The sequence below is a fragment of the Plectropomus leopardus genome, chromosome 18 (assembly GCF_026936395.1).
Source record: "Plectropomus leopardus strain MGB_pleo_1.0 chromosome 18, ASM2693639v1, whole genome shotgun sequence".
In the NCBI taxonomy this organism is placed as follows: Eukaryota; Metazoa; Chordata; class Actinopteri; order Perciformes; family Serranidae; genus Plectropomus; species Plectropomus leopardus.
In genome coordinates this window covers 11,764,383-11,791,366 of record NC_142193.1, presented here as the reverse complement: position 1 = coordinate 11,791,366, position 26,984 = coordinate 11,764,383, and the positions used below count along the sequence as shown (strand labels likewise).

At 40.4% G+C, this 26,984-nt stretch overlaps 2 protein-coding genes across 3 annotated transcripts in view; both read right to left on the bottom strand.

The window, feature by feature from the left end:
• Positions 1 to 1,529, bottom strand: part of LOC121957077 (SH3 and cysteine-rich domain-containing protein 2-like) — a 38,176-nt gene extending 36,647 nt beyond the window's left edge. For both annotated transcript variants that reach the window (XM_042505587.2, XM_088069258.1), the window contains exon 1: positions 920 to 1,529. In XM_042505587.2, coding sequence (XP_042361521.1) covers positions 920 to 1,006 — 87 coding nt within the window. In that variant the 5' untranslated portion in view covers positions 1,007 to 1,529. The remainder of the gene's footprint in view (positions 1 to 919) is intronic.
• Positions 1,530 to 6,313: 4,784 nt separating this feature from the next.
• On the bottom strand, positions 6,314 to 25,627 carry fbxl20 (F-box and leucine-rich repeat protein 20). The gene is made up of 16 exons (XM_042504938.2): positions 25,533 to 25,627; positions 25,031 to 25,220; positions 19,836 to 19,897; positions 19,010 to 19,064; positions 18,801 to 18,875; positions 17,945 to 18,039; positions 17,766 to 17,834; positions 17,592 to 17,687; positions 16,372 to 16,498; positions 15,674 to 15,748; positions 14,938 to 15,068; positions 14,093 to 14,153; positions 13,425 to 13,469; positions 13,275 to 13,331; positions 12,958 to 13,170; positions 6,314 to 10,201 (listed from the first exon to the last, which is right to left on the bottom strand). Exons 2-16 carry the CDS (start codon positions 25,070 to 25,072, stop codon positions 10,094 to 10,096), a joined length of 1,311 nt encoding a protein of 436 aa, XP_042360872.1. The 5' UTR covers positions 25,073 to 25,220; positions 25,533 to 25,627; the 3' UTR covers positions 6,314 to 10,093.
• Positions 25,628 to 26,984: the final 1,357 nt, after the last annotated feature.

Below are 26,984 nucleotides of genomic sequence, written 5' to 3'. Positions count from 1 at the left end.
GTTTGCGAGTGGGCGGCGAGACGAGGAATGAGGTGGGGACAAAGGACTTAGCTGAGGGAAAGTTGTATCAAGTGTTTGGGGGCCTAATGAATCAAGCATCCTAAAAGCCCTCCATTAAAAAGCAGGCATTGAGAAAGCTTTCACAGCTCCTGCACTTGGAGACTGGCCCTTGAAATCTTTGTTTATACAGTCAAGTCAACAAATTGAATGGAATCATAAGGACACTCTGCAAGGACACTAGAGGCTCAGGCAGACTGTACAGTAAAAAGGATTTAGTTCTGTAAAGGTACAAAATGCACATATAAATAAATAAGGACATTTATGCTTATTGCAATATTCTTGCAGCATGGAAGAAAACGTTGTCTGACATTGCAGTAATGTGAGGATGAAGATGACTGTCTGAAATAACTAAAAAGCAAATAAGTATCTATAATAAACCTGAAAAAAGCATTAATTGTAACATTCTTGAATGAAAATCACTTAGAATACATAGCCTTTTATAAAGTAATACTGGCTGAGCATATAGCTCCTTTGTTTGTGTGTGTGTGTGTGTGTGTGTGTGTGTGTGTGTGTGTGTGTGTGTGTGTAGGAAGTGAATTTGGAGAGGCAGAGAGAAAAGGGAGCAGACAGAATGACATCACACCTTACGTGTGAGGTTACACCTAGTGACGTATTCGTGATGAATACAACTGCATTTGAGAAGGATTGACATCAATATTACATAAATGGGTGAAGGGTAACAAAACAGCAAAATTACACGTAAAATGTAAACAAAATAATCTTTCAATCCTCCAAAAAACATTTTGCTTTCAGTGTGAGTATAAAACCGCCTTGCAAAGTTGAGTGTACTTCTCGTCATTAGAGAGATCACAAGTGTAGGACTGGTCATTAGACACGAGTGTAGTTAGTTTGTACTTGCCTTGGATGACATGGGTTGGATGGACATGGTGCTTGGGGAGCGCTGGAGCTGAGACTCGCTTTCCATCTCGTTGTTCTCAGTCATCATTGATACAGTGATGGCAAAAGTCGTTCAAGACACAACAACTTCTAACTCCTTAAATTTTGTCCAGTAATTAGGAAAGCTCCGGGTTTAGCCATACAAAAAGCTTGGCAAAGTGTGACACATCTACATCACAGGAATTTGTGCGCGCTCTGAGGTGGACGCCTTATGGCCATTTGTTCTCCACACACACACATACACCAACTCCGGGTTGATTAAACAGTTTCTAAACATGCACACACCACACACGCCGGTTGTTTATACTTCGCTCATGCCATGCAAGGACAAGCATTGAAGATTGAGGCTCGTATGTGTGTATCGTCCCTCAAAGCGCATCGGGAAACTCCAATGTGGCACAATTCCGTCCCACAGTTTTTTTTTTTTAAAGGGTTAAAACCAGCAAAACATCGACGCGGAAATATCTTCTGTGTGATTACATCCAAACAAAGCCTGCGCTCTGGAAGGCGTCGAATAGGTGTAAATCCAAAACGAAATGTGCCCTTCACCAATGCACAGACTTAAATTTAAGCGCAATCCGAGGCACGCCTTCCCGTGCGTCTGAGGCGCGTGATTGGGCCAATTTTTACAACTCTGCCAGGATTCATTTAGGCTGGATTCACGGGGCGGGGGCTTATTCGAAAACCAAATAGGCTATAGACTACCTCATAATTCGCAGAGAGCTGATTTTCTCTTTGAGGAGATGATTGTAACTAAAGCAGGATGTTCTCTTTTCATATTCTCCCCCTGAGTCTTGCTTTTTTTAAGTCAGTTTTTTAAGCTGCAAAGTGAAAGTGGTTAATTCTACTATGTGTCGTCCTTGGTGCAAATAAAAATATGAAAATTAGAAGTTACAACATAATTGCAACTAATTCCCATCAATGAATACCACCATCTGGCTTTTATTACTGCCATCTGTATTCTAGTTCATGAGGCTTAAGGGGTTTCAGATAATGCAATATTGGCTACTTTATAAAAACAAAATTAAGGATGACATTATTATGAATCCATGTCGAAGACATTGCTCTTCCTATAGGCAGCTGCCTGGGGTGCCACAAAGAGATAGATGCCACAACTGACCCCAAACCCCCTTATATTTTTATTTAGATTTAAAAAATCAACCATACGGGAAATGATGATGGAGTGGAGTGTTTTTGGAATAAGAGAAAATGAAAACGCAAAAATCCTCTGGAACACAGAACTAAAACAAGAAGATGAAATTATCATATTTGCACATACTGTATCCTCTTTTACAAGTTTTCTCCAAAAATTTATTAATTTTTAAACATGGAAAAACCCGTTTAAAAAAGGCTATTGACTCTTTTCCTGTTGCCAGTAGACCAGAGCTGTGTACATGGCTCTACAGCAGACATGCCTTTCTTTTCTTTTCTTTCTTTCTTTATTTATTGTCAAATATTATGTTGTGCCATCACGACTGCCTGGAAAACAGGTGTAAACAATATAGAGCAGCATGGAGACCAGTGACAATGCACCGTGGTTTCTTCACTTATTCAGTTGCTCTTTGGCACTGGTCAAAGTGATGTTAAAGGGGTGACAGAAGTAGGTGGAGGACGTTGCTGCAGAACTTTCTGCTGTGAGTCATTAACAGTCCTATAGCAGAACATTGACCCATATAGGATGAGCTGCACAACTTTCACTTTCTTTTGTGGGGAAAATCTTTTTTGCCACACTTCTTCTCTGTTATCAGAGTAAATTCCAATCATCATTTCCCACCTGCCCTCTGAAGCAATGAATAAAGCTGCAGCTGCCACACTGCCCTGCAGAGTTAGGACTATATCAGCATTGGGATGAAGCAGCTACAATAATGCTGGAGGATTGGTACCTTTGATTTTGAAAGAAATCTAATTTCCTACCTGGTTTTTACCAGCCTCCCTGGGTGCATTTCCATTGATTGCCCCCTTTAAAACACGCCAGATGGAAGAGAATGAAGCAATAAGCTTGTGGTCACAGCAACTGATTTTTGTATTAACCTGATGAAGGTAGAAGACAGGGAGAGTTAAGGTTATAAGTGGTGTTTTAAAGTGAATTTGAAGTGAAGACTGCAGCTTTCACAACGCGAGACAGGGAGGAAAGACTTCGAAATGTGATTAAAGTTTGGGTTTTTTTTCTATCTGCACTGCCTTATTTCACCTAAGCCTGACATCAAAGTTTGCTCCAAGCTGTCAGTAAGTCCTTGTGCGTGGGTGTCTTAGAGAAAAGACACAGAAGGAAGGAGACAAAGGGAAAGAGCCTCTGTTATCACATTAATTATTGCTTCACTCAGAGCCAGGGCACAGCAGATAGCAGAGTGACTGCTGAAAGGAAGACTCTGCGAAAAGAAACAAACAAAAGCCAAGTCAAAAGTTTTCTGGTGTGTAGCAGTGCTGTCAAAAATAAGCCGAAACACGATGTCTTGGTGAGGCTGGTGTGCAGTGAGCTGTGATCTGATCCGTCTGTGTTCCAACGCAGAAAACCCAGAACAGTTGAGAGAATTGCTGAAGGACAGAAACACACATACACACACACATTTAAATGTCTCCCTCTGAGCCACCCACCTTTCATCCTCCATGTGATCCCCCAGGTGCCGGAACGCGGCTGCTAAAAATGAACAATAAAATGAGTGTGGATTCACATTGATCTCCCAGTGATTTAGAGACAGGGGAAACAATGGGAGGATGATAGGAACAAAATGAGTCCCATGCGGCAGAAGACAGATCCCAGCCATGACAGCGGTCGTCATGGTGCAATCACAGGCCCAGAGCTGCTGCTCTTTCCCCTAGAATAAATTGATACCGATTGTTCATCTGTGTTTCATCTCAGACATGTACATAAGCACACACAAACACAGAGACTTGACTCTGCATGTGGTGTCCCATGAGCTGCCAGAGATCCTGTCAAAAACATCACATTTTGAACTGCAGACACATCCGTCTGATAAAGGCTGCGCGATTTTTTGCTGTTTGTGCCACAGAATTCACGGCAAAGTTTAAAGGGACAGTTCAGCCCAATATCAAAAGTACATATTCTTCCTCTCAACTGTTGTTCTTTTCATCAATTGAGATTGTTTTGGTGTGAGCTGCCAAGAGTTGGATATATTGGCCGTAGAGATGTCTGCCCTCTCTCAAATGTAATGAAACTAGATGGCACTCGGCTTGTGGTGCTTAAAGCCCCCAGAAAAAGCATTTGAAAAATTCAATAGCAATGTCTCTTTTACGGAAGTCATGACTTGGTTACTCAAGATAATCCACAGACCTTGTTGTGAACAGTTTCATGTAGGAACTATTTTCTTTCTACCAAACTACACTCACCAACTGTATCGCAGCGCAGAAAGAGGTGTAAATCTACTGCCAACTCATCTAGCACCAATGAGCTAGCTAACCTTACAGCTCATCTGAGGAGGACGCCATTAATGTTTACCCCTCCTGTCCATGACTCGATGCACAGACGCATTATTTTTGGGTGAACTCTCCCTTTAAGGTTCACAAAAAATGTCTCTAACAATGTCCAGGTGATAGGCCTATGTCTACGAGTCTGTTTAGACCTGGTATTAAGATGTGTTTAGATGAGCCAAAAACAAGTGTACAGATGTGATCCATCGCTGTTCACACCTGTGCCATCATGTGTTTTCAGATTTCGTTACTGCCCTGCACACTGTCATTACATCCACACTTTTGCCAGCTGCTCAGTAGCATACTTGCTATTCATGTTAGCGGGAGTGTCGGCATAGCCGGAGATATCGCTGTCAGCAGAATTCAACACGTCTCCTTCCATAGGACAGAACGATGTATGGTCAGGCAACACTTTGTCCAACTCGACATACATAAACTGTAGAGCATTAGTGTACCGTCACTAAAACAACCACCATGTCCTGCACAGATGATGTAGTTCTTATCAGGGATGCATCAGGACACATTAGCGTTCACGCTACAAAGATATGTATCTGTGACTACCTCATTAAGAGGTTTGAGTAATCGGATAACAATGCATCTTGGAGTTGTTACAAGGCCCCTGGTCGTAATTATTAAAGATCAGAAAAATGATAAACTCCAATGTTAACGGTTCTACTATTGATATTGGAGTAATTGAGAAAATACATTTCTAGTTAATTTATGTCACATAAACGTTATTTTGTACCGTTTTGATCTCACCACCTCCTTTTCCAAATTGCAATAAGATTAAGACATTTCTCTATGATGTATTTTGGCTATTTAATCCAGAGGAGAGCTCTGTCTGTCAAAGCCTGGCAGCCTGCTGCATGTGAGGGGCGGGGTGAGCGCTGCCACGCTTTCTCAAACACGCACACAGGAGCTGTATGTACTTACATACATAGAAAATAAAGCAATGTTAATTCTGTTCTTATTTATTTTACTTTTTTTCTCCTAACTCCCCCAAAAAGAGCTAATAAGCAGTATCAGCAAGAGTAGCAATACCATTAAATCTTGATGATACTGATCCCTATTTACAGTACACCTGTGTACACCACTGTTGATCTGATCACTCAAATCACAACACTGTCATAATAACCAGGTGTATACAGGGCCAACTTCAGACAGCTGAGGCCTCGTGTTACATTTAGATGAACTTTGGAATACATTTCTGCACAGAAAAATGACTGTGGATGTTGCCCTCTATCACGCTGAAAGTGTATTAGACAGGTATCTTTTTATGGCAAGAATTTGCACGAAGAATAATAACGGCTTGCAAAACCTGCTGCAAAGTTCACGTGGAGTGATTCTTTTAAGACTAGACAAGAACAGTGAACCTATCTTTTAAACTCATCAACTGTTCACCTTTTGCCAGTTGTAATCTAGCAAGAAATCCAGGAACACTGCATATAATCCTATGTGGTTTCATCCAAATTACTGTGTGGAAAAGTAGACTAGTGTGATTCGATGCTGCTTACTTGACCAATTTCAACTTTAGCCTGGTTAAACAAGGGTTAGGGATAAAACATCTAATTCAACACATGCAATGGTGTTTTGAAGAATAGGTACTTTTACAAAAAGAAATAATAAAACACAAAGTAATTTAAAATGAACTACTCCTTTCTTTAATGCTCTCAAAAAAGCCTGTTTTCCAGCCTGAGAACTGGTGGTTTACCTCATGTTACTCCTCACTAAAGCAAATCAATTTGTCTCATTTCAACACTGAAAGATCCTGAATCCTGCCTCCAGCTGAGAGCTGTAATCAGAGCAGCAGACAAGTGTTGGAGGAACCCTTACAACTGGCTCACTGCTGCCATCTGCTGTGTCGATAAAGCTTAAAAAAAACATAAAAAGAGGACAAGCTCAACACCATAGAAGAACCAGACAAGTCTTAATAATATAGGTATATATTTATTCATACGTACATATTCATTTATATCGGTTAATTGTAAAAAAAAAAAAAAAAAAAAAAAAAAAAAAAGGAAAGATTTACAGTAATTATATGAACTACAGTCATTGTCAAAATTTGAAATTTCTCAGGTGTCAATCTACCATGACCACACGCTGTAGATTCACCTCCTGCCCTCTGTCCTAATCCTCAACCTTACTCCAGTGTTTGAGACCGAACGAGACAAACTGATCCAGAGTGTAGCGGCTTGACTTCCGCGTAAACTGGTGGAAGGTCTGACAGAAGGACACAGAGGTGTTTGATACTGTGAAGAAATAATAAGTGCGGTGCTTTGCTTTGTGAAGCCTGTAGTGTATTTTGTACCATGAAAAGCATGATGACAGGTCTTTTTGTGCATATAAAACCATCAGGAGCAGGATGAGTATTACTACCTGCAATCCAGTCGGTGTTTGCCTTGAAAGCACATGTTGTCAGCTGCACTGATGACTCAGCCACACACAGAGCATGACGATGGGGCAGCAGGTGTTACAACCCGGCTCATGGTCTAAATCCTTCGACTTTTCCTTTTTCCTCCAGTTAACTGTCTTAACCTCAGAGCACAGGACAGAGTACATTAGATATCTCCGCCATTTTGACTCTTAGTTGTTCCCTAATCCCCCATAAACCCCCATTCAAACAAAACAGATCAGACTGGATTACACTGGATTCATCTGAATTTGTATTATCCAGCCTGCACTAGCTGTCAAATCTCAAACTGAACAGAATCATCATTCAATGCTTTTGCCTGTTGGCGTGCATCGAAAAACGATACCGGGGATCAAAATTCCACACTGGGTTTACCAATTTCTGTCTTGTTTGTATTTGGGCAGGGTGCATTATGGGAGGAAAAAAGCAAAAAAATAAATAAAGGAGAGGAAAGCACGCATACAGGAGAAAAATCTGCTAAAGTGGCACTCAATGCTTTAAAGGGATAGTTCTGTTTTTTTTGAAGTAGGGTTGTTTGAGGTACTTATCCATAGTTGTTGGCACACTCCCAATTTGGAGAGGGAGGCTGGAGTCCGACACAGAAGCTGAGCAACGTACAGCTGTGAAGGGGCCGGTGACAAAAAGGTATTTTAGCCACTAAAATTTCAGTGCAAGTGTACAATATAATGAGAGTATTTTGAACGCTTTACCTCTCGGTTCTGAGTCAAAGCCACCAGACTCCACTGACAAAAACAGTAATTTTAGCTCGCTGAACACTGGAGCTGCAGGTCTACCGCTGCTTTGGTCAGTTAGTTAGTCTGTGTTACAGTGTGACTAGCTTTGAAGAAAGCAATCTATAACAGCTCCATCTTCCAGTTGGAAATCACTGTCTGACATTACGGTAAAGCAGTGCTATACAGCATACAATAAAACTGATACTGTTTTTTCTTTTTAGGTGAATAAAATACATTTTGTTCTGACCCCTCCACAGCAGTACATTGCTTTGCTTCATTGTCAGACTTCAGCCTGCTTCTCCTAACTAGGGGCATGTCGACTGACATCAGTATGATACAGTTTATGGATAAGTACTCGAAACAACACCACATAAAAAAAAAAACCAACAACAAAAAACTGAACTACCCTTTTAAAAGCCTTCCCGAGGACTTTTCCTTGATGGAAACATTCAATAAAAACCTACTTCATACATACACGTCATTACGAACTCCGCCTCAACTCACATTGAAAAAAAAAATCTCAAATTTTAACATTTATTACAATTGCACTGGCGCCAATACTTCCCCCTGGACAAAGGCTACACTCTCTGGACATTTAGTAACAATAAACTCTTAATAAAAACACAAAACACCATCAGATCAAAACTGAGGACTGGAAGAGGGCTCAAACTCAACGTGGAGACACTGAACTCATGACTTCAAACACAAAAGCAGGCGCAATCCAAACCACACCAAAACAGAAATGCAAAAGAAGAAGAGGGGGAAAAAGTAGATCCGGAGGAAATCAAGAAAGAAAAGAGACATTTATAAAAAGGAAGAAAAGGAGACACAGCATAAAGCAGGTGCGAGTGCAGGAGAAGATAATCCATTAGAAAAGGCTTCAATACTTCATAGGGCGGGGGGGGGGGGGTGAAGTCCATCATAGCCCTCTGTTGTGACAAAAATCATTCCATCATATCTGTCAGCAGGCCAGAATTGTGCGCTCAAGATTCAGTTGACTTCCTCTTGCAGTGACTCCATAAGTCTGATCCAGTCTATACCTCCTACAGACGGAGAAGATCACAGGTGGCAGGCTCTGTCCCCTGCAAGGCCTCATGGGAGTTGAGAAGTCGCCGATGCCACTCTGATGTCTGGTGTCACCAGTTCCTCTTCATCACAACCGTCACCGACGCGAAAACAAGAGCAACTAAATGAAATCTAACTGAAAAATAGACGTACTTTGATTGTTTTCAGTTGGCTTTTTCTTTCCATTGTCTCAGTCTGACCGCATGAATTCATGTAGTGATGTCAGACTTTTTTTGTTTGTTTTTTGTCTTTATAAGATCTCAGTCGAGCTTTCACAGGCCAGCATCAGTTCTTCCGTCTCCAGATTAAATGCTGGCTCCATTTGGACTGTCCAAAGCTCCGGCACATTATTCTAACACACTTAAGCATGTGTGAGCTTTGCCACCTCAGGAGGATGGCGTCGACAGAAACCTCTGCCCCCGTCTCATATCATCATCTGTCGTCTAAGCTGGCGTCGACTCTCGAACTCCGCCGTCCTCTTATATTTACAATTAGATTTTAAAAAACTAGAGGTGTTACATGCAACATTTGGCATCTTCTCGAGTTCCCACTTGTGAGTCTTTATTGGTGTCCATTTTTTAGAAAAATATTTGTCTTTTTTTTCTCTCTTCAGTATATTGAAGCTTCTGATTGTAACAGAGAGACAAAGAGAGGCGAGGGGACAGGTGGAGCAAGCTCAGTGTGTGCATGATTTGTGTGTGTGTCGTTAGTAAAACGCCAGTCTTAAATTCTGAAATGGTCATCTTTGAAAAGTGTCTCATCATTGCTTTAATGGAAGTGCAAATAGCTGCAAGTTGTTTTTTTTCCCCAATTACACAAAATAGGCTTTCTGTTGCTTTTTTTATGTGTGTGTTGGGACGTCAGGAGTTTACCATCTGCATCGCTGCCCCTTTGTGAAATAAACAGCCTGCAGAGCAAAGCTAACACAGGTCTTACTCGAGTGCAGTTCCCGTCTAGAGGTAGCTGTGAAGTGACCTTCAACAACGAGGGGAGTATGTGTGAGAAGTTAAGAGGGATTTTTCAACCTTTTTCCATGTTCTGTTTAAAAGGCTATGACCGCAATCTGTCTAAAAGTGCTAAATAAGTATTACTCCGCTCTTTAAACCTTTTTTCTGTACTTCATTTGATGATGCGTTAATGCAGGTTTAATTTTTACAAAACCCTCTTTGTGATACTAGTTAGTCCACTGACAGGGAATGTTCTGACATTCTTTGAAGAGTTAATCTGTGTGTGTATGTGTCACCAGAAAGCCTGTTGTGTATGCACTGTATGTGTGAGGTGGAGAGATTCGGGAATGTTTTTGGGAAAGTTACCCAAGACCGTGTTTTGGCTCTCTCCCTCTCTTATGAAGCTCCAAAGGGACGGGGACACACACCAGCACGTACTCTATGACAGGGCGCCGTGAGGGAGACAGCAGGTCAGGGGTCAGGTGACAGGCTGCGGAGAGCGAGTACGAGGAACACGGGGAGAGGAGAGGTGGGGGGTTGTTGTCTTTACATCATAGCAGGACGCAGCAGCGGCAAAACCTCTGACGGCTGCCCCCGACAGAGGGGGGCGGAGTGACAGGAGCGAAGTACGCGTGCACTTTGATGTTAGGCAGATGGGTCTGTAGAGAGAGAAGGAGAAATGTGTTAATGGCTCATACAATAACTTTAATATCCTGAACATATGTATTTCAAACCAGTCAGGTTGTAATTTATAAATAATAAATTTGAAGACAGGCAGCATGGAATCTGATGCAACCAGTTCTGTCTCACTGCTTAGTTTTGATTCATCTCTTCTTCTGGGAGGTATATACAACAATATACAACAACAAGACACGAGACAAGTACAGTATAACATACAACAATAAACACATCAGCAGGCATAGTCACTGAGGGAGCATGATAGTCCACCACAACAACAAAAATAAAATGCTACAAAGTATCCATGCAACTGCCTCTGAAAATGTAAGAAAAAGAAAATGATAAATAAATGAAAATAGTGCAATAGTGCTACAGCTACCAATACAAATACAATACTACATTAACAATGACTAAAATACCATAACAGTGACAGTAAAAATCAAACACTGACTATCCAGTCATGAATCGCTGACATCTATCTCTGAAACTTCATTATTACAAGCTGCCTGACCCTTTGAAACCTTAAAAAAAATGGTTTTGTGTCTTTTACAAACATGGCGGGAAAAGGCAACGAGCAACTTGGCAAGAAATATCCCACAGATTACAGGAAATTAGTAAAAGGTGATATAAAGACTTAACCAGGAAAAATGTCCAGAAAACTATATTCATAATTGCTGTACTTAAATATTTACAGTTAAGTTACAGAGACATACTCTGTTACTCTTTTTTTCATTTTGAACACCTTTTGGAGGGTCATTTCTTATTTGTGTTTTTAGCTTTCATTTTTTTCTTATTTTCAGGTAATTTTCTTGTAACTTTTACTAATTTCTCGCTATTTTTTGGTTCATGCCTTATTAAGTTTCTCATTGCCTTCTCCCCATGTTCTTGAAAGAAATCAAACCAGTTTGCTCAAGTCTCAAAGGGAAAATCCAGCTGATAGGAAAAACTGGTTTTCATAAAAAATAACTCTTTATTAAGCTCGCTTTGCAGCTAATCAGCCCAAACGTATGTGGCTGCCCTGACCCACATCTATCAAACTGTTGTCATGCTCCACTAAGGCTCTTTCATCCTCACTTGCAGACTGTATGGCTGCTCATCAGCTATTATATATGCTCCTACATCAGTACTGCAGTAAGTAGAGCTGACACGATTGGTAGACTAATCAATTAATTGATTGACAGACACATAATCTCCAACTCTCTTAAAAACCAATTATTCATCAAAGTAACTTCTCCTGCAAAATGCCAGAAAATGCTGTTTGACTTTGGGTTTTGGACTAACAAAACAATACATTTAAAGACATCGTACGCTCAGGTACCTGGATGGATTCTTTTTTAAATGACTATTTCTGGAATCTTATAGACTCAATGAATGATCATTTAATTGAGAAAATAGTTTAATTGCAGCCCAAGTTGGAAGACAGCATTTTGCTGTCAGTGGCAGCCCTGAGTGCAATGCTGCTGAAATGATATGCCAACATCATGTGACTTTTATGCTGGGTTTATTTCAAATCAGTCAGGCTCCTCAAAAGGTTTGTTACTTTTCACCCACCTGACATCACATATATTCTTCTTCGTAGGCTCCTAAGAAGTTTGAGTTCCTCAGTGAAAGCCAGTTGTAACTACAAACGGTGCTTTGTGGAGTTCTCTTTTAATAAATAAAGCTTCACTTACATTCAATTTTTGAAAAAGGCATTGTGTGTGTGTCCTTGAGATCTAACAAAAGTGTTGATTTAATTTCCCTCCTCATAACATTTACAATGCTGTTATTATTATTAGTATTATTATTTTTTAAATGTCACCCCTTTGCACCTGCGCAAGTGAAACAAAGTAAGGATCCACTGGTAAAAAAAACAAAACAAAACAAAAAAAACCCTACAACATGGCTATACTCAAGGACAAAAACCTCAAAGGGTACTTTTAACATGGACCCAGTTTTGGGAATGCTTGGGTTGAATTAAAGCATTTTCACATGATTCGTACCATGCGTGGGTACGATCACTCCCCATCCTCTCCCCCATTACTCAGCTATCCTCTTTAGTGATGTTGTTCCATACCTACATACACTTTCATCATCATCTATGTGACATTAGATGATGTTATTGCTACAGTGCAAAAAAAAAAAAGAAGTGCCAATCGCAAGATCCCAGGCCCATACAACAGAATGAACTTCACATTGTGCCTACTATAGTGTAGATTTTGGAGACAATGTCAAGAAAAACCCTCTTGCCTATCTTCCTATTTCATCACCGATTGCCGTGCAGTTTAGATGATGACATCAGAGGGTGTTGTTCGCATGTGTTGATTTCAGATAAGACCAGTAGCACTGAGAAATGCTTTTGCAACTCTACTCGCTGACTGCTATTTGCATTTAACAGCAGTCTACTTCTGTTTTTTGTACTCTTAGTTTTTACCCCTAATGTAACCACATCTGAGTACACATTATACTGGGACACCATGTTCACACTATTAAAATGAATTAGGCTTTAGGGTCAAGTAAACTTGGATCCAGAAGATGTGATTTTTATGAGGTTAAAAGTTAACTCCTACTAATTATGTATAAACAGTGAGAAGCTTTGTGGTCTACTGTACTTAACACGGAAGTGCCACAATTAGAAAGCATATACATGTAGGGGTTCATTGAGCATTAAGCTAATTAAAATGTGTTTATGTGTGTTTACAGTATATTCTCCATATGAATCATTGCTTACTCACTGCTGTTAGCCCACACAACTCACCCTTAGTCTTTTGATGCCTGCGCGGGTGATCTGCTGGCAGTCGTAGAGCTCTATGCGATCCAGACTATGGCAGCTCTTCAGGTGCTCCAGTGAGGCGTCTGTGATCAGGGGGCAGTTGTCCAGTTCGATCACCTCCAGACGGTCGTGAGCACAAGGGCCGCTGCCGAGGTGTCTGATGCCGTCATCGGTGATTAGCTCACAGTGAGACAGACTCTACAGGAGAGCCAACACAGGAGCTCCATTACTCAACTGTCTGCTAGAACAAGCTGTGAGCTGGTGCTTGTAAATACAACAGCGGTGGTAGCACACACACTCACCAGGACTTGCAAACGAGGGCAGTGGATAGACAGCTGGATGAGTGTTCCATCTGTGATCTGATGCACAAACAAAAACAAGATAAATGTCATTACTGCAGTCTCAGTACAACGGTGGAAACACAATTTGTGCCACTTGGATTGTTTATTTACCTGCACACATTCTTCTAAATCCATCTTCTCAAGTTCATGACAATTCTGCAGCAGAAACAGAGACACCGCACAGAGAGAAACTATATGACTGAATGTAGTTTTACAGATTTTTTTCCAGCACTTGCAATATTTAGTTTTTCAAGATGTTTTGTAACAAAAAACAAATCAAGTTAGTGGGAGTTTTTAGACCCTGTTTCTCTCCTAATGTAACAGCGTGTTTCTTTCTCCCACAATGGGGCGCGGCCTTGGCGATGACATGATGCCAGTTTGGTCTGTGTGTGTCATGTGATACAACTGTTTTTTAACAATCATACAGCTCTGCACTAGATTTTAAATTAGTAATACAAGGACCGTATTTTGCATAATACTAGCCAAAACAATGTATACTCAAAATTTTACAAATCAATGAATGTTGTTCCAAACCAATTCCAGGCCTGGAGAGCAGTTTCATACATTTTCCAGGAATTTCAGGACTGTGGGAGCCCTGTATTTATTAAACTTTTGTAGCATGGCATGGAGGCATTACTTTATTCTTGATGGTGCATAATGTGTATGTCATTACTCTCCTTCAATAAAGAAACAAATGTTACATCAACTTCAAATATTTGAATCAGTAAGCAAAGAGTCTGTGTGTTTGCATGCAGCCAAGAATTAGATGCCACACTCACCCGTGCTAATGTAGTGAAACCCACATCTGTGAGCTGAGAGCAGCGAGCCACTTCTAATATTCTGAAAGGAGAAAGACACGAGCAGAGGGTTTTACAACGGCATCAGTTTGACACTCTTTGGGACTTTAACTGGATCTACAGCAGTAAGGCTTGAGATAACTTTACTGCAGAAAGCCCTAGGTATTCATCTGTGAGAGACGAGAAACAATAAAGTCAAGGCCTCATCCACCTCAGAAAATGCCATTTAACCCTTTGAAACCTGGAGTGACATCATTTTTTTTGTGCTGCTTTCAGAAGTATTTAAACCTTTGGACCTTTAGCAAATTGCGATTGGTGCGATTTCTTTCAAAAACATGGGGGGAAAAAAGAGGGAAAAACAAAAACAAAAAAAGAAAAGAAAAAAAGAAAAAAGAAAAAAGAAAAAGTTAGGGTAAAACTATATTTAAAACCAATTATTACAATTACATATTTAAAATTATGTTACAGAAATAATTTTTATGCACATTTTTCAGGTCGTTCGTTTGGTTTTTGTTTTTTGTGGGTTTTTTTTTTAATAATTTATAGTTTGCTTGTACTTTTTTGCTAATTGCAGCTTATTTTTGGGTGAGTTCTTATTTCATCACTCATTGCCCTTATCTCATGCTTTTGACAGACATCAAGCCAAATTGCACAGTTTTCAAAATGTTAAAGTAAGTTACATCTGTCTGCCATGGTCAAGTTCAAAGGTAAAATGTTAAGATTGATTCTCAGACTGAGAGGAAAGATAAATCCACTTCTACAGGATCTAGGAAGTGGTGGATGGTCATGTTGAGAGTGAGGATGTGAGTGTAGGTGTGTAAATTCACCTGAGGCGAGGGCAGTTCTGTCCCAGGGCGTGCAGGATGGCATCCGTGATATTGGCACAGCCCGATACACACAGAGACTGCAGGCGGTGACAACCCCGGCAAATTGTGATGAGGCCCTCGTCTGTGATCTGCTGCTCACAGAAAAAGAAAGAACGAGTGTTTGTACGTATTACGAGATGTGAAAACAACTTTTCTTGTGCTCACCCAAGGCTATGCATCAAAAGCAATCAAACTTTACATACAGTATATTCATGTATTTACACTCAGCTAATGAGAGCAGTTTTTTATCTACTCCATTTCCAGTATTAAGAATTGCTCAGGAAAACTGTGGAGATCAGACAGAGGGAGAAAAGGTGAGAGATAGCTCTGCAAGAGAAAAAGAAGAGGAGAAATAAGAGGAGATGATGAGACCTGAGGTGTGAGACAAGGAGGATGAGAAAAGCATTCAGGTGGCGAGGAAGGAGAAGGATTTTCGAGATAGAAAATGATGCATTGTGTGAGAAGACTTGGATATATGGGCTGGAGACTACAGTGAGCTTTGAGTTGTAAAGCACAGTGTGTGCTTTGAATAATCAGCCTATATGCTGGAAAGTAAGGCCAGGAGTCCAGATTCAGGGGTTTTATAACAATGTTTTCAGATGCATTCCTTTTGATCAATGTGAAATTGCACAATGATTGTGTTTTGGTTTTTTTTTATCAATTAGATTCATCTTCTGCGCTTGTTGACTGTACTTACTGAGCATGTCTGCAAGTTGAGTGTGACGAGCTCTGGACAGTGAGCCCCGATATGCTTCAGAGCCTCGTCCTCTAGCTGTGGAAGACATTGACAGAGGAAAGACTGCAGTCATCTAAAATCAAACTACACTTATTAAATATAGCAAAACATACAAAGATTATCCCACCAGCACCGCAAAGTTGAATCGACGTCTGGCAACTGAGTGTATACGTTTTGTCATTTAAATTAATGATCTGTGACATGTTCATAGAGATAGGTGGTTGTTTTCACACAGTAGTGTTGACTGTTGATAGAACAAACGGTGCTATAAGAAGGCGTTCACAGTATAAACAATGTCTGGCATGCCTTTCCTCAAACACATCCTCTGTTACACAGGAAGCGATGCATTTAATGTTTGTGGTGACAGCGACAGCATTCAGTTGGAATGAAAATAAGAAATACTCTGTAGCTTCTGTAGTGTGTGTTGACTATGATGAAACATGGCATTTGGTTTTGTACAAAACACATTAGCACCTATACATGAGTGCGGTGTTGAGCAATAAGAGCTGAGCACCTAAGATGTCACCTATACCAAACAATGAAGTTCTATAAGTTGAGTTGCCCTCAGATTTATCCAATTCAATTTTGTACTGAATTAAATAATCTGCAACTCATAACCTGGTTTGCATCTCTAGTTCACATTAAGCCCCGAACCATACCTGTGTGCATCCTTTGAGGAAAAGGCCTTTGAGTCCAGGACAGCACCGCACCAGGGCCTGGATACCATCCTTTGTGACCTGATCACACCAGGAGATGTTGAGCTGCTCCAGGAGGGGGCATCCCTCGCTGACAGGAGGAAATCAGAAAAAAAAGTGAGAGATGGAAAGGAAAGACTGCAAAAGAAGACCACAACAATGACAGAGAGAGAGAAAGAATACAGAGAAAATACCCTGGAAGTACACAATGTGGGGGAAATCTCTCTGATTTCAAATTAAAGTACTTTTTGTATAAAAATTTTTAAATCTATAACTCTGCCTTGCTTGAGTGACTGGTGTAGTTTTAACACAGGAAATCAATGAGGGATAACACGTGGTATACAAGTGATGAATATGCATCTTTAAACAGTAACTTCATTACTTTTCAACCTGGATCCTGTTTTCCCATGTTTTTGTGTCTAAGTGACTAATCGGAACAACATTTTTTTTTAATTGGTCCAGTATTGAGTCAGAGTGCTGCAGCCTGCACTTGGGGCAATTTCACACTGTTGATGTGCATCCACTCAAAGTGTTTTTTTTGCTCAAATCGTTATTTTATGTCTGACAACATGATGGAAATGATCCCTACAGAGACAGACCATTTTGTTAAATTGAGATCCATTCCATGTAACCAGAAACAGCCCCAAAATTGCTCTAGCCAAACTCACCAGAGTCTAATTTAACAAACAGCCAGCATATTTTCATATCTAAGTCCATGAATTAAGGGTTTATTTCAACCAAAATTGAATTAAGTTTGTTTTATGACGATGAAATACTGTTTATTTAAATAGATTTTGGTGGCTTTGGTGATAAGGATTTTGGAGCCGTTTCTGGTTCAACTAAAAGGATCTTACTCTTTAACAAAATGGTCTGTCTCTGTAGGTACCATTTCAGCATTACTGTCAGATACTTAATATAATCATTTGAGCCTGTCAGTGGCAATAAATAGCATTTTTTGTCAATGTAGAATAATGGTGTGCACATGCACCAAGAGATTACTGTACATTTGCTGTCTTTTTCATGGAAGCTGGCTGCAGCACTCTTACTCAAAATTGTTGTCCCCATTTGTCACTTTAAACACAAAAACATGGAAAAATATGGTCCAGGTTGAAAAATACCGACCTCACCCTTTAATATGTTATAAATTCAGCTGGAGTATACATCACAAAGTTAACCGTACACACCTGAGAGCTTTGAGTGACAGGTTGGTGATTGAGGTACAGGAGGCGAGGTCCAGGTGCTTCAACTTTGGACAGAACTTACTGAGGCTATTACACGTGCTGCAGAAGAGAAAAACAATGAGTTTTGAAGTAGAAGCGACATTATGTTACATTGGCATCCCAGAAGAATGCACGTACCTGTCAGTGATCTTGGTGCAGCCGTTCAGACTAAGCAGCTCGATGTTTCTGCAGTTCTGCGAAAAAGTCCTACAGAAAAAAAAATTCATGTGTTCAGACAGAATTTGCCAGTTTCTCTCTCACCAGGATCTGAACTAAAATTACGGTTTCCATCAGGCTAGTCCTTGCCAGAAACTCACCTCAGGGCACTGTCACCCACACCCAGACAACCCCGCAGGCTCAGCTTCCTGAGGAACCCCCCACATCGCTTTGAGATGTTCTCCACCACCCGGCCCTGCAACAAAAACAATCCCCTCAGCCTGCTGTATTTGCTGCTACGCTTCAGTTCAAAATAATGACAGATTAGGAGTGAAGTGTGAAGGGAAAAGTAAACACCACAGATTGAAGTTACAGGTGCGAGTAAAGATGATCAGATTCACGCTGGGTTCGCACTGGATGTGGAAGCGCACTGATATGTTAATTGTCGCTCAGCCGCCTCTCAGCAGCCACCCGGCCATTCACACCAAGAGTGCCTTTCTTGGTGCAGGTCAGCAGCGATTCTCCCTCTCTGCTCCTTTCTTATCACGCAGAGAGCTCTGTACCTGTCTCTCTGTTTCTGCTTGTTTGTGTGTCTCTGGCTGTGTGTCTGTCAGTGTATGCGTGCGTCCCTGTGTGCCTGTCTGTCCCTGTGTGTCTGCTCGTCTCTACCCCTCTCAGTTTAGACACAGCTGACAAACATTGTGGACACACTGGATTCATATTTTATCATTTATAATGATCAGTTCATGTATATCATATCTACTATATCATTTATATTTTTCATAATACAATATTCACAGTGTTTTCCTGCTGCTTGTGGCATGTGACAAAATAGACCACGTGCCACAACTATCACTGCAGATCACCAGCCTGCCACACAGCTCGAGGCCACGTCACATCCAGTGTGAACGGTCTCACTGCTCAACATGGCTGCAGAAAGCGAGCAGGTGATGCTCCATGCAAAATGGGCGCCCTTCCTGGCCTTTCCACGTCCAGTGTGAACCCAGCGTTACTCACCTCAATGTCCCTCTGAAAGTCAAAGAGGTCAATCCGTTGCCAGTTACTGCCATCCAAAGCCAGAACGTTCCAGGACTGAGAGTAGGGAGGGAGAAAACAGCCAGTTAGGATCAAGTTTTTTTCTCAAACATACCACATACACACACTAAAAAACACACAGACAGTCACGCACTCGTGCATCCACACACACCTTGTGAACACAAACTCACCCGTGAGACCTGGGCACAGCGACAGAGTGTCACCACATCCAGAAAGGAGAAGATTCTGGAAGACAGACAGGGACGGTTTAGAGACCCTGATCCCCGCTGCCAGAAGCTTCCTCTTTACACTGAACTGCCCTCAACTCAGCCCTGCTCCTGCTTCCACTCACAGCACAGAGGTGTGAGTCAATCCGCTAATGTTGTCTCTGACTGTCAGGCAGGATAGATGTGTTTATTCAAAGTGGCGTGGAAGACGTTAAATCTGCTTCTAAGGAACAGAGCTGGAAACTAACTATGAGAACCCCTGGATGCAGCAAAAACCGTATTTGGGTTGAAGCAGGGATGCAGCGAGTCCCAGCAAAAGCCTGCCAGCCTCACAAATCAGGGCTCTGAACCTAGCCGAGCAGCACAGAGTCAGCAGCCGCAGCACAGGCAGCTCGGCTGGCGAGGCCGAGGCTTGAGTTATGGCCTTCATTTTCTGTTTGCTCAGGGGCTCTTCGATTTTTTTTCTTCCCGAATTCAATTTGAATGCTTTATAGCCTTGAGCATCTGTTTTTAATTGCAGTTTTAGCATAGGGGGAGCAGCAGTAGGATGGGGAACGAGGGGAAACTTGGTTAGTTTAAATATTTGCTAAAGGGCACACACAGTCCATGATTGTGAGATGCACAAGGTGTGTGTGTGTGTTTCTGAGTTTGGTGGTTGTAGCAGGAGAAGAGTGGTGAATGGCTAATTGAACCTTTGTGTATGATTGTGCTGAGCAAAGGCAGGAGGGTGAGTGGGCAACATGCTATCTTTGCTTGTAAAAATATTCAAAAGTTTGGACAGATTACTCACCGTAGCAACAGCTCCTTAGGCAGCTTCTTATTGATGACCGCCTCATCGCTGTTTGTGAACATCTGAAACAATGCAGAGGATATTATTAGTCCTAGCAGTCTTGTTTTAACATAGATAGCCCCCCCTCCATCCAATCAACTCACTCATGGACAGCCCCAGCATAAAACCCAAGGGTAAATGATCGTAATCTCATCAGTTGAGATAGACTCAATGTCAAGTTACTGAGGGTGACGGGAGATAAAGCAGCACAGGAGACTGGAATTTGTGTCTTCTAAGCAAAATCAGCAGGGTAGGACTTTGTACTGTTGACTACAGAGGCTGCGATGGCCTCTGCTTTTATGTTATCTTTTGCATGAATATTCTCCCCTTACTTCTTGTGCTGTTTACACTGTTGAACTAATGTCAGTGTCAAAATCAGCACACACCGAGAAAGTAAGCTAGAATTACAGCTGCAATGGTTAATTGATAACTTTTAGATTTAGGGGGATATATTGGCAGAAATGGACTATAATATAATAAGTGTGTTTTCTTTTGTGTATAATCACTTGGAAATAAGAATCATCATGTTGTTATAACCTTAAAATGAGATGTTAATATCTACATAGGTGGCGGGTCCACAAAAGATTGCCATGTTGCACCGCCATGTTTTTACAGTCACCCAGAACGGACAAATCAAACAGTGGGGGCCGTTTTTTGGGGTGTTTTTTTGCATTGCATTCTGAGACGAGCAGCGATGGAAAAACACAAATTATTTTAAACATGAAACTGCATTATTCTGTGTTTTTACTGGTTCAAATCAGTGGGTCTGTTTGTTCTGGAGAGGAAGAGACCTCTGCGGATAATTTGGCTCCTGGTAAAAACCTCCTGACTGTCTGAATCTTCAGTTATCAGAGAAAAAGGAGAGCATAAAATAGCAGGTGTGGGCTACTCAGCTAGCGACCCATCTCTGACAAGTCAAAAAGCATTGGAGAAACACTGATTTATAATGAGAAACTGCTTTATTCAATGAATTTACTGGTTTATATACTAGGTCCATTTATTTCTGAGAAGGAGACCTCTGCAGATAATTCAGCTCCCAGTAAAAGCAGGAAACGTTTCAGCTGGTTGCAATCTGCAATCCTCACAGCTCGATGCCACTAAAGCCCCCTAAATCTTCCACACTGGACCTTTAAATTAATTGCAAGCTAATTTGGTCATCAAATAATCGGTTTGAGTTATGTCAAAATTCTGTCATTCCAGTTTCTTAAATGTAAATATTATCTGCTTTGTTTACTCGTCTATGACAGTAAATGGAATATCTTTGGACAAAACAAGACATTTGAAGATGCCATTGGCAAACACTGGAAGACATTTTTCACCAATTTTCTGACATGTTATAGATCAAAAAACTAATGAAATTAATTGAGAAAATAATGGACAGTGAAAACAACTGTTAGATGCAGTCCTAACTGGAATTAGTTACAATTTATCTTGTGTGACTCTCGGACAAATTGCTCCAGATTCTGCAAACAGCTAATGGATTTCCACACAAATAATTGCATGCTGTGGGAGCACAAACACTCGCCTCTAATCCACAGAAAAGGCCTCAGTACACAAAGAGACAAATAATTAGCATTTATTAAGACCCAGCTATTTAGATACACACACACACTTATTGAAAGCTCCAGGCGTCACATTATTTGTGGGAAATAATACACTGCAAGATTGTAAAATGTAAGACATGGAAACGATGACATTTGGGTGCATCCACTGAGTCACAACAGGGCGAATGAAGCAACATCTGGCCCAATCCATTTTCCTCCATAGATTTAGAAAGATAAATTTAAACCAGGGACAGGATAATTGAGGGGTGGGAGCTTCTGTGTGTAAATAAAAAGTGCGCATAGTATTTACAATAGGCAAACATCCCTGACAAGATCGACAAGGAATTTGCATGTCCTTATTTGCACTTTCTTACAGGTGCAAACATGAAGCAGCCATGATCCAAAAAAACAGAGAAACGTTTATGTGTTGTTTAAACAAAAACAAATATTTTATGGGTTTATATGATTTTGGGTGTCTGTCCTAAAACCACAATCACAATAGCTTGAGATTTTGAGGTACTTCTAAACTTAAGCAAACCTATTCATCAGCTCATAAAAACAAACTGACATCTCTGTGTGTTTAGAAATCCAGTCAGCCTCTCAATGTCTCTCTCTCTGATAGACATACTAACTACACACACACACACACACACACACACACACACACACACACACACACACACACACACAAAGCTGTCTATGCAGGGGCTGTCTGCCAGCGCAGACGTGTAAAATTTTGAGGGAGTAAGAAGGGACAGACATTTCGCGTTTGGATTTGGGGCAAATTGACTCTGACAGCTCGCCCTCCACAGAGCTACTTTCTGGCCAAATAATCCAGGGCCATTTCCAAAGAACCAGATGCGCATGGTCAACGGGCATACACTGTCCCCTTTTGTAATCTAACATAAAATGAACCTGATGCTGCATGAATGTGAGCATTATGTTTTCTCCACTGGTCAGCTATAGCCAGTGAAGCAGGCCTGGCAGGAGGTAAAAGCTGGGTGAGCTGTAACCTCCAGCTAGAGAGCACAACAAAACGTATTTTTAGAAAAACTCTTATTTTGTTGTTTCCTTGGATTATATTAACATTAGTCTGGCATTTGTAACCGCACTTTATACTATCAGTTGACATTAAATCAGTGCTGAAATTTGGTTCAGATATTTAGTGTGTCCTTCCCTGCATCTATGGATGTAAGGACAACTTATACATGAAATACCAAAGAGACAAGCCATCTGCCATTAACATTGCTTTCCATCTGCCATTAACATTGCTTTGTTACTTACATTTTAAATTTGCTTCAACAAGTCTTACATCAATACACCCTATGATACAAAAGTTGTGTTAATGTCAATATGGTTATGATTCATATTATTTTTAATTGGGAAGTGGATTCGGGGGAAATAATGTCTGTATACTTTTCAGAGTGCTGTAGTCTTTTGTTAAAGGCTGGTTTACAACAGATCAGTATCTACTGCAGAGGAGAAAAGCCACAAAGAATATAGCAGGAAATGTTTGGAAATGCCTGTCAGAGTAAAACTCTCCCTAGCATACAATGCCGCTAATGGTTTTGATTATATATTATATATTTAGACTTCATGCTGTGAACTTTGCACATCCCCTGGACAATGTTTTAGCATATTACTGCTTGGACTGCAGCTAACAATTATTTTTATTGTGGATTAATCTGTCTATTATTTCTTGACTAATCAATTTGTCTTGTGGTCTGTAAAACGACAGAAAATTGTGAAAATATGCTGATCGGTGTTTCCCAAAGCCAAATCTGATGTCCAGAAATGTCTTGTTTGTCCACAACCCAAAGATATTCAGTTCACTGTCACAGAGGGGAAACCAGAAAATAATCACATTTACGAAGCTGGGATCAGAGAAATGTGACTTTTTTTTCCAAGAAAAAATTCCTCATAATGATTAACTGATTATCAGATTAGTCAGCAATGCATTGAATGATTGACAATAAATCAATTAGCCCATTAATCATTGGATCCTTTATTTCAAAACTACTCAGCTACTTCTAAAACCATTACGCTCCATGTCTTACAACAGACGTTTGGTAAATATTGTCATAGTAATTGTTATAATTTTATAAAGCATTTTTGTTCTATTTTCATCTATGTCAATTCCATTTTCAGTTCAATTTTATTTATAAAGTGCAATATCAAATATCATAATTTGTCTCAGAGGCCTTTACAGCACATGACATCCCTATGTCCTTGGACCCTCACAGCGAAAAGTGACCCCCCCCCAAAAAAAAACCTCTTTAATGGGAAAAATACCTTTAATGGGGAATCTATGTACCTGAACTTTTGTTGCTCTTTTTTTCATTTTCATTTTCAATTATCTCTTGCTGTATTTTGAATTATGCCCCAATAAACCAAACAATAAACCAAAGTAAATTTCTTGAATGCGAAAACCTACTTTCCAATAAAGTCGAATCTGATGTCTCTGAAGGATTGTGTTGTGAATAGGATGGTAACTTTATAAATCGATATAAATTTCCAAAATATACAAATTTAGTTACATTTCACGTGAAACCAATACTAGACAACTTTGAAGGGAATGCTTGTTGTTAATCTTGTTTAAACTAACTTGCAGGACAGAAGCTCCATAAACAACAATGCACAACTTTTATTTTGAAGTCAAGGTCGCGCCACTTCCGGTGTCCACTCAGTTTACCACAACAGCTCCGCCGCAGCTGTCGGGCCAGAAGGTAACGGCCTGAATCTTCTGAGTCGTCAGCTGTTGCACCGTTAAAAATAAATAAAACCACACACAAATCCCACGCTAGCTGGGGATTAAACAACACCAAGTGCTCAAGCTACACAGCCCAATGTCACCGGCCGGATACACATAGCGTTAGAGTGCAAGTTTTCACCCAAAAATACTCAGCTCGCAGCTGCGACACAAAGTTTACACAACGGTAAATGCTACAAAAAGACACTGTGGCTTATGTTTGTGTGCATGTGGCCCCCTCTGCTACCTGTGCAGGCTGCGGTGTGTGTTACATTGTGGCAGCTTGGGCCTTTTTGTTGATAGTTTGCGGTGCTAACACGGGGTGCATGTAGCAGTCAGAACCTCAGGCCCCCACAACCGGAGCAGCCAACACAGCTATGCAAGCCTCCCCCAAAAATCTTAGCTTGTTAAAATAACGCTCACACGTTTCTAGGGACAACTATAAAACAGACTCTTAGAAAAATAAAGATAAGAAATTCATTTATCCGGGTGAATATGTTAATGTGGGGCTGCTCGGCGTGCTCTGTGTAGCCTCGGTGTCTTTGTTTTGACGGAGCAAAGGGAAGCGAGCATAGCATTTTAGGACCTTTAAAAACCCAACATTTATTGATAATAAAACCACATGGTAGAATATAACAACTTGTTACCTCAACCAAATGACACACCGGGCCTCGACTGTGTTGTTTGAACAAAACAACAGCGTTTGACCTAATCCCAAACACTGACTGCGGAAGCTGCATCAATAAGCGCAGTTTTACAATAAACACAGGGACAGTCACCATGTAGGCCCGTATCCTAACGTGTTTAATAGCTACGGTGAATGTGTGTCAATGGCTGTCAGGTAATATTAACGCTCAACTCACCTCAAACCGGCTCCGCGAAACACCATTTACCTCCTTCCCCATGACGGGACGCTGGTTACCGACTCAATGAATCCGGTGTAGGCGAAGTGAAATGCAGATACAGGCCCTCTTCCTGCCGATTCCCCTCCACGACTATCATGCTACCGTCCTCTCGGTAGCTCCCGGGGTGCGATGTCGTTGTGTTTTCGGCCTGTAACACAAACGGCAAAACCTCGTTTCTGATAAAATATGAGCTACAGGCAGCAGCCAGCCAATAAGCCACTTCTCTTATCTGCTGGCTTCGCCCTCACCTCCTCCTCCTCCTCCCCCTGTACAGCTTTCCATCCATCCACACAATAGCCCGACAGGAATAAAACCTGGCAGCTTAAAATTGAGCTGGTATACTACGCCTACATCACTTAAAAATAATAAACATAATAATAAAAAAGGAGTTGCGGCATGTACACACACACACACACACACACACACACACACACACACGCAAAACAACAGCCTTACTCACTTGTTGTGGTCCTTTAAAGTAGGCCCAGTGCAAGCTCATGAGTAAAGATACATATCAAAGTAGGGTGTCAACCGCTTGAATACCCACGTAGCACGAATATCTGGCTAAAGGCAACAGGTTCAGGGCTAAATATTTCATCTAGGCTTTTTTTTTTTTTTTAGATAAAAGTTAGATACGGTGGTAATATATTTTAACACTACCGAAGACAAAGACAGACCTATTGGGATATGCGGGAATATATATAGTGGATGTTTTCCCACATCAGTCCTACCTGAAATAACAAATAGCTCATCTAAGTTTGTTTTTTTTAAATTTATTAATAATTTCAACTTTTAGGCCCTGTCATTGAACAGTTGGCAATAGCGTTTTTTTGTCTCCAACAACCACAGAAGCTGAGGTTTTGGTCCTCATATGACACAATAAACGCATAAATAAATATTTACTTTATTTTATATTATTTATTGTTTTCAAACAAACATTGTAACTCTGTTATTACTGTAGGAAACGACACTTCCTCGTTTGTCGTTGGCCACGCCCCAGTGAGACAGTGGATCCAATCATCATCCAGGACGTCTGCTCGTCTTACTGCGTAATCATACCGGGAAGCATACGCCTGACAACAGTGGGTCATATATGCTTCTTATCTATTAAAAATAATTACAGAGAAATACATGCTTTATTTCAGAAAGATGGTGTCTGTCCCGTGTGTGGTTACTTATTGGAACAGTTTATTGGAACAGCAACAAACGACCTAAATTGGAAATCTCTGAAATTTAGAATAGAATAGAATAGAATAGAATATTCCTTTATTGATCCCCCATTGGGGGAAATTTCAAATGTACCCTAGAAGTACCCTATATGATGACTAAAAAACTGTCCTTTAAAATTATACACATATACCCAGATAATCACTTTCTGGGGGCGTTACATCGCTTTCTGATATTTCATTTTATTCTGAAAATCTTTGTATTTTGTGCTTAAGCTTGAAAAGTGCTATAGAGATAAAGATGACAACAGCGATGACGATTTGCCTATTATTATTATTATTATTAATATTAATATTAATATCAATATCAATATCAATATTAATATTATTATTAATATTATTATTAATATTAGTAGTAGTAGTAGTTGTAGTAGTAGTAGTAGTATTAGTATTATTATTATTATTACGCTAATGGAATACTTGAGTTGACTTGTTACTGATAATTTTGACTCTGATCCAACTTAATACCTTAAGAATGTTTGGTTTTAATAAATATAGTAGCAGTAAAATTAAAGACTAATATTTTACTCACCTTAAAATTATTTTGGAAAAATATAAAAAAAAATACAATAACTTTTAACCCCCATTTACTACACAAGAAACAAGAATGCTATTAAGACAATGAATTTGTGCAACCTCTTTAATGTATTTGTATGAATGAATATTGTCCTCTGGCTTTGTATATG